The sequence below is a fragment of the Callospermophilus lateralis genome, chromosome 17 (assembly GCF_048772815.1).
Source record: "Callospermophilus lateralis isolate mCalLat2 chromosome 17, mCalLat2.hap1, whole genome shotgun sequence".
In the NCBI taxonomy this organism is placed as follows: domain Eukaryota; kingdom Metazoa; phylum Chordata; class Mammalia; order Rodentia; family Sciuridae; genus Callospermophilus; species Callospermophilus lateralis.
This window is the reverse complement of record NC_135321.1, coordinates 47598595-47610739: the sequence shown is the minus strand read 5'-3', so window position 1 is coordinate 47610739 and position 12145 is coordinate 47598595. Positions and strand designations below refer to the sequence as shown.

Genomic DNA, 12145 nt, shown 5'->3' with positions numbered 1-12145 from the left:
AAAAACCTATTTTCTAATGATTACATTTCTCGTTTATATTACATTCATTCTTCCCCTACTCAGAGAAAAAGTTAAATGATAGATAATGGTAGTGATGATCAACTGCAACAGTTTGTCCCAAGTCTACCTTTATTTACTAGAAAGAAATAATAGGAATTAGAGGTTTTTATATCCTCTGGTGATACAAGTGAGCAAATCCAAGTGTTCAACTAATATGTTTTAAAAAATATTCTCAAGGTTATAAAATAAAGCTTTTAGATGATGTAAGTGGAAAATCTGCAGCATTTATTAATTTAGAGTTCTCTGAAATAGAAAACTGAGTTACAAGAGGTTAAAGGTAAGAACCTGAAATAAAAAAGCACAAATATTAAAGTATGAGAAATAGGCTGCTACCACCAATTTAAGGAATTCATTAAGGAACATTTTTCCAGAGAATAACTCACAAACCAAAATAAGAGATATAAAATTTTAAAAAAGAAATTTTGGTGGGGAGTCAAAAGGCAGTATTTAAACAAACCAAACAGATGCAATTTTGCCTTAAAAAAACAGGTTATAACCACAAGAATCACAATTTTTAAAAAAATATAGCAATGGTTAAGAAGAATTTAACAATGCTGGAAGTGATACTGGCCAAATTACATTATTATATTATGCACATGTACAAATACATAACAACAAATTCTATCAATATACACAACTACAATGCACCAACAAAAAATTGGGGGTGGAGTGAACACTAATGTAATCTTAAAAAGGGGGAAAAAACGAATTTAACACTAATGTAATCTTAAAAAGGAAAAAAAAATTTATATAGTAAGAGTTTTCTGTAACAGTAATAAAATGTCACTGAAACGCTTTGAAATCTAAATAATTTTTCCAAAGTATTACCTGGAAATTTATTCTCTCCTCCATCAATTTTTGCTTGACTGAGCAGAGTTGAAACAGCAGTGGTGTTTTCTACTGGACTGCTTTCCAGTTTGGATTCCACACTTAAGCTGAAATTCTGAACACAATGTAATTTAAGATCTTTATATCAATCTTTGGGGCTTATCTCAATACATTCACCCTATCAGCATCAACTCCCATTACCTCCCATCGTGTTAAATTTAAAACATTATCATACCTACAGATACACTGCCTACCTCTACATTTTTTTCTGAGCTTCACATCTAGACTATAGTGTCCAATATGGTGGTCACTGCCACATCTGACTACTGAGCAGTTGAAATGTGGTTAATATAACTTAAGATATGTTATAAGCATGAACCTTATGCCAGATTCGAAAAATTTAAGCACACATACACAAAACGGTAAAATCTGTCATTGGTAATTTTTAAAACTGTTACATTGAAATAGCAGTATGTTTAATAATACATTAAAATTAATTTCATGGGCTGGGGTTGTGGCTCAGTGGTAAAGTGCTCGCCTAGCATGCATGAAGCACTGGGTTCAATCCTCAGCATCACATAAAGTAAAATAAAGACATCGTGTTCACCTATTAAAAAAATTAATTTCAGCTATTTCTTTTTGCCCCATTAATGTGGCTACCAGATAATTCAAAATTATATAAGTGGTTCACACATCGTATTTCTACAGATAGTGCTGATCTAACTAATACCTTTCCCCCTGTAAGAATTCAACTCATTCATTACTCAAAAATTAACCTTTTCCATGAGGCCTTTCCCAATCTTTCTAATTCTTCTTTACTTACTTTAATACCTCTTTCTTGCCTTTGTCACTTCCTATTTGGAATCAGTTATTTCTCTGACTCATCAGTAACTTTTAAGAGCAAAAACACTATTATGTTTACCTATTTATTCCTGAGTCTCTAAGAATCTTGTCAAAGCAGATTATTAATAATAAAATACACTCTAAATTCCATCATCATTGGTTATCTCACAGAAATGACAGAGGAAAACAGTTTTGTGTGTATTTCAACTGCTACAATGAATGTGTAACATTACTTTGAAACATTTTTGAAAAAATGAACATTAAAAACAAGAACAATGACGTTACCTACAACTCTACTTTCCATTAATAAGAAGTTAGTAAGTTATTGATTTAAAAAGCAGACTATAAAATAATTGAGCTTTAAAATTCATAGTGTCTTAATAATTAAAACTCAACCCAAGGGACTGGGATTATATAGTTCAGGGTAAAGCGCTTGCCTAGCACATGTGAGGCACTGGGTTCTATCTTCAGCACCATATAAAAATAAATTAAAATAAAGGTACTGTAATCATCTACAACTAAAAAAGCCTAAGACTTCAGGTAAGTTTCATTGGATGCTTAGCTTTATAAACATCATTTCACAGCACTGCAGATATTGACACCAAATAATCAAAAGAGCAAATTTATGGGTGTCCACAGAAAAAGTTTTTAAGTTCTAAGAGTTGTAGTTTTTTGTTTTTGTTTACATTCTCCTACCTCCCCAAGTATAAATCTGGCTAGCTCTGAAGCCAGCCACTCTCACTTTAAATCACAGATTCATTACTAAAAATGTCACTCAGGTTAAATTAGTTAAATCTCTAAGTCTCACTTTCCTCACCTGTAATATGTAAATAACAATTGAACTTACACTGTATATTTTGGCTGAGAATCATATGAAACTGTTGTCTGCCTACAAAAGAGCCAGTACTTGGACTGGGGCTTCAGCTCAGCGTTAAGAGTTGCTTGCCTAGCATGCATTCAGTCTGGAGTTGGATCTCCAGCACTATTCTTTGAAAAAAGAAAGGGGGAGGGACAGTATTCACTAAGTTAATGGTTTGATCATGTTACTTCAACATTTAATGTTTAGGGAATAAAGAGAAATTCCTAAGTGATTTCTCAAAGTAAATTCCTTAAAGTAGGAAACCCATAATCTCTTTGTACCAGTAGACATTCAAGCATGTCTTGAACTGATATGGTCATCAACAAATTTCCCAATCACCCTGTGACAGGTAGCACGTTTTTGATAAGGGAGGAAAAAAATTGGAAGCAATCTAAAAGTCCTCTTATATAGAAAAAGATAAATTTGTGGTATATTTCTTTTCTTTTTTTTTTTTTTTTAAGAGAGAGTGAGAGAGGGAGAGAAAGAGAGAATTTTTTTTTTTAATATTTATTTTTTAGTTTTTTGGCAGACACAACATCTTTGTTTGTATGTGGTGTTGAGGATCGAACCTGGGCCGCACACACACCAGGCGAGCGCGCTACTGCATGAGCCACATCCCCAGCCCCTGTGGTATATTTCTTTATAGCTATTATAATATCCAAGTATCAAATATAATGCTGATTGCATAAAAACAAGTTGCAAAAAAATTTACACATTCATGTTATTATTTAAAAATATATACAGGGTGTGGTGATGCATGCCTCACCTCCAAGATACTCAGAGGAGACTGAGGCAGGAGGACTACAAATTTGAAGGCAACCTGGGCAGCTTAATGAGATCCTGGGAATATAGCTTAGTAATACAATGCTCCTTGAGTTCAATTCCTAGTCCTACACAAACACAAATACATGCATACAAACTTAAAATACAAACAAAGCTAAGTATATCTTATGGAAACATACACAAAATCATAAACATAAAGATGACTGAAATCAACTTAAGGAGTATGTTTAACTCAGGGGGGGAGAGAGGAATGGAATGAAGAGGAAGGCACAGTCTTCACCAGCAGCTATAATATATATTTTGTATTTTAAAGGACCTAAAGTAACTCATATTCATTTTTATCAAATCCAGGTGGTAGACACAAAAGAGTATGTTACTCTCACTTTATTCTGAATAAACATTCAAGAATTTTAAGCCCACCTCAGCAGCTTGGGAGGCTGAGGAAGGAGGAGCACAAGTTCAAGGTCAGCCTCAGCAATTTAGTGAGGCCCTATTCAACTTAGCAAAACACTGCTCAAAAAGGGTTGGGATGCTGAGATGTGGCTCAGAAGTCAAGAGCCCTTGGGTTTAATTCCTAGCACCAAAAAGAGAATTTTAAAACAAAAAATTTTAACACAAGCTTCTAGGCCTGCTTCTTCAGAGAATTGCATAAACAAAGCACTTTTCAGTAAATATCTTATAAAAGGTCAAAATAATGTGATCTAAGTAAACATCTCTATTCTTATACAGATGGCACAAATCAATGAATTCTCATTCTTCTGCTTTCTAAATTTTCAAATTTTAAGTAACATTCTCCGGTCACACATGGAAAAAAAAAATCCTAAATAAAAAACCACCCCATTTCTGCAAAAGATCATAATTTTTTCTTTTTTCCTATGTTGGGAATCAAACCCAGGGAACTGCACCTGGATAAACAAATGATCCTTCTCTGAGCTACATCCTGAGTCCAATAACTTAGTACTCATACAACTGCTTACTATTTATCTCTAATTATTACCACTATTTCATATAATCTTTCTGAATAATCATCTTTTGGGGGGGAGGGGATAATGGGATTGAACTCAGGGGTACTCAACCACTGAGCCACATCCTCAGCCCTATTCTGTAGTTTATTTAGAGACAGGGTCTCACTGAGTATCTTAGGGACTCGCCGTATCTGAGGCTACTTTGAACTCTTGATCCACTCTCGATCCTCCTGCCTAAGCCTACTGAGCCACTGGGATTACAGGCATGCACCACCACACCCAGCTGAATAATCATCTTTTAATTGATGACTATTTGTATAGAAAATAAAATCTAAGAGTATCATAGGTATCTATTCTCTTTAAATTCACTTTGATTCTCAGCCCAAAATATAAAAGACTAACAGACAATCATATATTTTCATAGTTTCTGGCATAAAGCCCAGACTTCTAATTCACTCAGATTTGCTTCCAGATCTAATGAAGTCATTTTCAAAACTTTAGGGTCACTTAACTTTTTTCTTATGATGACTTTTTTTTTTTCTGTACTGGGGATCCAACTCAGGGCCTCACACACATACTAGGGAAGTACTCAATCACTGAGCTACATCCCCAGCCCTCATGAAAACTTTTTTTGCTCAAACGATTTTTTAACATTCAGAGTATGTTGTATAAAGAAAGCTGTACTGAAAATTAAAACACCTCAATTCTAACCCTATGTGTGCCATCAAATGTGACTACTCAGTTATCTCATTATAAAATTAATACAAATTAATTTTTTCATCTGTATTATAGAGCACCAGGGTTCTATGCCTATAAAATTTCTGCTTATTGGTTTTATATATTGGTGTTCCACAAATGATTTACTTCAGGAAAGGGCCGAGTTGCTTTTATAAAGTATAAAACTTTCCAAGATAACCACTAAAGTTTCTTTTCAGATATAAGACGATGGTTTTCAATTTATTTTTTCCATTTTAAAAATTCTTGGCCACTACAATTTTATTCTCAGACTGATTCATACCTTTCAGACATGTCAGTTGCGAATTATCCAAAATGGCTACACAAATCAAATCATAAGGCTTTTTTTTTTTTTTTTTTTTTTTTGTACCAGGGATTGAACTCAGGAATACTCAACCACTGAGTCACATCTCCAGCCCTTTCCATATCTTATTTAGAGACAAGGTCTCACAAAGTTGCTTAGAGCCCCGCTAAGCTGGCTGAGGCTGGTTTTGAACTCTCTATTCTCCTGCCTCAGCCTCCCGAGCTGCTGGGATCACGGCCAGTGGCGTGCACCACCTTGCCCAGCTCAAAAGGTACCCTTTTAAAGATACTTTTCAATTATATTAGACAAAGGTTGCTTTGTCTCAGTTGAAATTAATTTTTTTATATAAAAACTTTTTTTAGTTGTTGATAGACCTTTATTTTATATGCGGTGCTAATAATCAAACCCAGTGCCTCACACATGCCAGGCAGGTGCGCTACGGCTGAGCCACAGCCCCAGGATCTCAGTTAAAATTAATTTTAACATCTTTTTAAAAAATCTTTTCTTTTTTTAATTGTAGATGAACATTATATCTTTATTTTGTTTATTTATGTTTAGGTGGAGCTGAGGATCAAACCCAGTGCCTCACATGTGGTAGGCAAGCACTCTTATCACTGAGCTACAACCCCAGCACTAATTTTAAACTCTTGATCAAAATTGAACCCAAGAATAAGTTTTAGATTTTAGTCACTAAGAAATACTTTTTCCAGGTGCAATGGCTCACTCCCATAACCCCAAACTATTCAGAAGGCTGAGGCAGGAGGATTGCAAGTTGAAGGTCACCCTTAGCAACTTTGTGAGATCTTGTCTTGAAATAAAAGTATAAAGGGATGGGGATGTAGCTCAATGGTAAAACATCCCTTTAAATTCCCTATACTGCCTCCTCCCTCACACACACACACACACACACACACACACACACACACACACAAAGGTGGGGGGTATCTTTCAGTGGTACAGCAACTTGCCTAGCAGATACAAGCCTCTGGGTTCAATACCTAGTAATACAAGGGGGAAAAATATATTTTCTGTGGTTATAATTAGTAGAAAAAGAAGTAATCATTATGGTAAATTTAAAAGAAAAGCTGAAATTCAACTGGCTTATGTATTATGAAAAATAAAAATGAAGGGTGAAAAAAAAAACACAAGATGAATCCACATGAAGGTGAAACCTCTAAAGGAGTCATTAAGTTCTATCACTACAAGACTGGGTTAATAATTTTATGATTTCATTCTCAAGCAAAAGTATGTTGTAAACACTTATTTCTTATTAGAAAGTACTCAGGCTACCTCTAATGCACATAATGAAAATTGATTACCTTATCTGGTATTGTCTCAAAAGAATGTTTCATCTGATTATCCAATAGTGGGTCAGGAGATTTTATCGGATTATCCAACTGACAATTTTCAATAGCCCTTTTTGTTGTTTTATTAATTTCACCTGTAATATCGTTAATTTTAACTTCTTCAGATTTAATTTCTTTCATTTTTTCCTGTCCACAAGTTACATTTTTATCATGTGGCTTTGTCCCTAAAAATGCACTTTGAGTCACTACATGATGCATTTCTAAAACTGGTGGTGAAAAGCTGGTTTGTAATAAACCCAATTTAGGGGTTTGAGAGTTCAATTTATTTTGCTGCACAGAGTTAAATTTTGAGAGTTTAATTTTAGTCCAGTTGGAGTTCTTCTTAGTTGCGCTGTTAATTCCATTTAGTATACATTTCACAGGCTTTGTTTTTCTACTAGGAAAGAAACGATTACACTGCACATCCTGATTTGTTTCCTTTTGATGAAGTATTTGTCTTTCAATATCAGTCTCTTCCAATTTTACTTCTATAGGTTTCTCCTCCTTTATGCTTTCCACTTGTGAAGATTCCTTTTTTACCTCTACAGTATCTGATTCAATTTCACCAGCAATTTCTTCACAGAGCTGGAGAATGCTACCTCGTTTGCTCTTTCCTGCTTGCTCCAACTCATTATCTACACTTTGTTCAGGCACTGATGGCTGTTGACTTTTTTGGGATTTTGTGCTAGTATTCACTTGTGTATGAACTGACTTCATTTCACTCTTTTTACATACCACTGAAGCAGCCACTTTTGATCTTTTTGTCTCAGAAGTTACAGGCACAGGTTTTATTTCTTCTTTTCTAGTAGACTTCTGAAGACACTTTTCAGATCCTTGTATGTACTGAGAACTACAAGTAGTCTGATGCTCTACTTTGCGTTTTTTTCCTTTAGGGGAATTTATTACCTCATCAACCACTGAATTTGCATCCTCCTTACAATCAGACTTTATTTCCATTACTTTTCTTTTCACATGCTTTTGACTTGTTTTAAATTTATTAGATTTACTTTGAATATTGTTACAGTGCTCTTTTCTTGTTGGTGGCAAACTCTGTTTAACTGCTTGAACTCGACCATGAATCTCTCTACTACGCAAAGACCTTGTTGAACACTCAGTTAACTGTTGTAGTCTTTGTGATCTCCGGTTAAGCTGCTCATTTGCTTTAGGGGTTTCATGTGCTATTTTTTTCTGACATAATTTTTTTTTTGTAGATTCTTGTGACTGCCCCTTCACAGTTAACATACTTTTATTATCAGAGGAGGCTGCCTTTGCTGACCTTGTACTCATGCGGGTTCCCAATTCAGGCTGATTTAGCTTACTTTCTTTTGGAGATTTAACCAGTGACTTTATAGTTTCCTTTGAACCTGACTGTTTTGCTAGATTGTTTTGAGAACCTTGAATTTCTATTTTTAAATGCTTGTCTTCACTTTCTTTAATAACTTTGGAGGAATTTTCTTTTGATTTCTCCTGAATGGACATCATTCCTGAGTCTTCCTTTGCTGGGTAGTTTTTAAGAGGATTTTTGTGTCCTGGTTGGTGCAAATGCTGAATATCTAGTATTATTACTGAGGAGCAGGTCTTTTAAAAAAAAAAAAAAATCAACTTTAACGGATGCTAATATACATTTCCAACAAAAATACTAGTCTGCTTCAAGCAAGGTTTCTGTCATTCCTAGGACACAAGAAAGCTGGCATGAGTGCTGATATCTGCTTTACACTGGACAAGGCAATAAAAATTTGAAGAAAATTTAATTCTAATTTTATATTTTCTTATGTTTTTGATGAAAAGAAACTTAATTCACATTCAAATTTGTTTTTGTTAATTTCAATTAATTTTAGTTTCAGGCCTAGCTCTGTTACTGGAGGAGTTATTTATCAGTAAACTGTCTGTTTTGACAAAAGTTTTGAAAACTTTCTTCTTCTGAAATCTATAGTTACTGGACTTTGATTCATTTGAAACATGTCTTATGGCTAACACGTTTCGTTTCTTGTGTGCTGAGTCTGTTGGTTTGCAGTTCTTAATTAACCTCCTTTGTTTAACAGAATACTCTATTAACATAGATTTCCTTTTGTGCTGCCATTTCTGAAAAATTAAAAAAAATAAGAATTAAATTTTGTACAATCCACAAAATAAGAGCAATACCAAATACTATAAAGAAATAAATGATTTAAATAAAATCCTCCTTTTGAAACATTCACTGTGTATAATTAAGACTAACAGAAGAAAGGATACCAAATAGGTTCCTACAAATGATCAGTAAGGTGATAGGGTTATGGCTCAGCGACAGAGCGCCCGCCTCGCATGTGCAAGGCCCTGTGTTGAATCCTTAGAACCACATTAAATAAATAAATAAAATAAAGTTATTGTGTCCAACTACAACTACAAAAAATATTTTAAAAAAGTAATAATCAGTAACTTGTCTTACATAAAACATGCAATAGTTGAAAATCGACTTATTCTTTCAGGTTTACTTACAATTCTTTTCCAACAAGATAGAACTGATGTTTCAGCCACCATAACTCATGAAAATCTGATAAAACCATTCCTTTTAATCTGCTTTAAAACATTACACAGCACCTAAAATAAAAAATATTTTAAAATGTTTTAAAAGACAAAAAGATGTAAACATCCATTTACCTCTCATCAGTCAAATATAACATTCTATAATTCTATGCTGTCCTACCTTTAGTCTTATTATTTTTTCAGAGCTCACTTAACACAAGGCACTTAATTTTAATATTTCTACCTTAAAACTATGGTATATTCATCCAATAAAACAGTATGCATCCAATAAAATGGGGGCTATGGAAAAAAGTTTTAAAATACAAAAACAATTCCTAACATAAGAATAAATTGGATTAAAATACAAAAACAATTCATAAGATGAATTAACCTGGTAAAATCCTATTTGAGCCCAGGTGCAGTGGTGTAGACCCGTACTCCCAGCAGCTCAGGAGGCTGTGCAGGAGGATAGCAAGTTCAAAGCCAGTCTCAGCAAAAGAGAGGCACTAAACAACTCAGTGAGAACCTCTCTCTAAATAATATGCAAAATAGGCCTGGGGGTGTGGCTCAATGGTGGAGTGCTCCTAAGGAGTTCAATCTCTGATAGCCCCCCTCAAAAAAAAAAAAAAAAACTATAAACTCCTATTTGAGGAAAAACAGTTCACATATATACCAAAAAAAAAAAAAAAAGCAGTTTTTTTTAAGTACAAGATCTATTTCCATCCAAAATTCACAGACACCGGGATTAAAACAAAGTAAGACAAAATCATTAACCCAAAAGATAAAAAGTAAGAGAGCAGATATAATTTTTTTAAAATATGGGAGCTACAGAGGTCAAATAAAAACCTTAGAAACTCAAGAAAACCCGAATCCTAAGCTAGAAAATGAAAACAGCTAAGTAGTTGAAATATGGACACTCAGATTTCAAGATACAGTATCTAAAGCTACAATGATGAAGACAGTATAATACAGTATTTATACCACACAACTCCCAACTGAGGAAACTGGCATTACCATATTCCAAAGGAAACAGGGATGAAATGGACTCCAAAGAAGCAGAAAAAATTTCACAATGCCATTCTAATTACTAGCACCCAGAAGACTGCTCCTGCATCACCCCCTAAAGACTCGATATAACTCTCTGAAGAGGAACAGAAGATCTTTGGTCTAGGGATTCAACAGGAACAATTGAGAGTGGAAGTCATACTGATAATTAAGGACTACAAACTGATTGCTAAAACCTACTACCCTCCACCCACAGCTCTCTTGAGATAGGGATTAAGGAAAAGGAAATCGAAATACAAAATCATAAGGGAAACACCATCAAGCCATTGAAATGCAAGATCAAGACAATGAGATGCTGAAAAAGTTGCAAACCTTGGTCCACCCCCTTGTAAAATGAGGGAAATACACAAGCACAGGAAAACTGGCACAAAATTGCGCTCCATCCTGAATCCACCTCCAGTCCAGCCCCTGATACAGTCCTTCTATAAATATTGGACCCTCAGCCCAAGTCAGGGTTGCTTCTCATTCCCATGACAGCTGGCAGTCTCCCTTGAATGTGTACTACCTTTCTAAATAAACCTCTGTCTATGCCTTTGCCTTGGATCATGATGAAATTCTTTCTGTCATGTATGCCAAGAACCCCAGGGTCCTGAGTTGAGCTCCATCTCTCCTCCAGAGACATCTCTTCTTCCATGACACTCTGACTACTCAAAGCTACTAGAAGATAACAGCCAAGCCTATATGTTCTGGAAAGGAAAACTGAAAGGAATCACCACAAACGCAAACACGAGAGGAAAAAAGGAGCTTTCTAGAAACAAATTTACAGAGCTAAAAACTAAAAATAGCCAGGCGTGGTGGAACACACCTCTAATCCTAGTCTGAGGCATGAGAATTTCTAAATTCAAGGCTGGCCTCAGCAACTTAGCAAGACTCAATCTCAAAATAAAAAATAGGGCTGGGGATATAGTTCAGTTAGTAGAGTGCTTGCCTCGCATGCACAAGGCTCTGGGTTCAATCCCCAGCACAACAAAAATAAATAAATAAATAAATAAATAAAGGCTGGGGATGGGGGATGTAGCCCCATAATAAAGTGCCCCTAGGATAGCTCCCCAGTACAAAAAAAAGTAAAATCAAAAGCATGATTTTAAAATATATATGGAAATGTAAACTATGTACAAGAGTCAAAGTGTTTTTCAAAAGAAGCAAAGGTGAAAAATGGACACTCAGATGTCAAGATATAGTACCTAAAGCTGCAATAATCAAAAGACAGTATAACAAACAGAGATCAACAGAGTAGAAAATCCAGATCCACGCATTTATGATTAATTAATTATTTGATTTGTTTCCACAGTACTGGTCCTGAAACCCAGGCCTAACTCATGGTAGGCAAGTACTCCACATCACTGAGCTACATCTCCAGTCCTTTTTATTTTATTTTGAGACAGGGTCTCACTAAATTGCCCAGGCTGGACTTGAACTTGTAAGACTCCTCCTTAAACCTTGGGAGAACAGAGATTAGAGGCTTGGGCACCCTGCCCAGCTATGATTGACTTGTTTTTTTTTTTTTTTGGGTACTGGGGATTTATTAACCCGAGAGTGTTTTAACACTGAGCTCCAACCTGTTCTTTTATTTTTATTTTGAGACAAAGTCTCACTAAGTTATTGAGGCTGACTTCAAACTTGCAATTCTCCTGTCTGAGCCCCGCAAATTGTTGAGATTATAGGCATGTGCCACCATGTCTGGCTGATTTTTGACAAAAGTACCATGGTGAGTCAATGTAGAAAAGAATGTCTTTTCAACAAATGGTGCTAGAATCATTGAATACCTAAATAAAAGGTAAGAAGGGAGGGGATAAACAATCTTCACTACCCATAAAAGTAATTTAAAGTTAATCACAAACCTAAATGTAAAACC

General features: G+C 35.0%; 1 protein-coding gene across 5 annotated transcripts in view; it reads right to left on the bottom strand.

Moving 5' to 3' along the window:
• Positions 1 to 12145, bottom strand: part of Esco1 (establishment of sister chromatid cohesion N-acetyltransferase 1) — a 75985-nt gene that overhangs the window by 39812 nt on the left and 24028 nt on the right. For all 5 annotated transcript variants that reach the window (XR_013089055.2, XR_013089058.2, XR_013089056.2 and 2 more), the window contains exons 3-5: positions 9199 to 9300; positions 6697 to 8805; positions 889 to 1003 (exon numbers count right to left, since the gene is read on the bottom strand). Coding sequence is in view for 2 of the 5 variants with exons in the window: in XM_076837097.2 (XP_076693212.2) it covers positions 889 to 1003; positions 6697 to 8205 (1624 nt within the window). In the remaining 3 variants the exon portion in view is untranslated. The remainder of the gene's footprint in view (positions 1 to 888; positions 1004 to 6696; positions 8806 to 9198; positions 9301 to 12145) is intronic.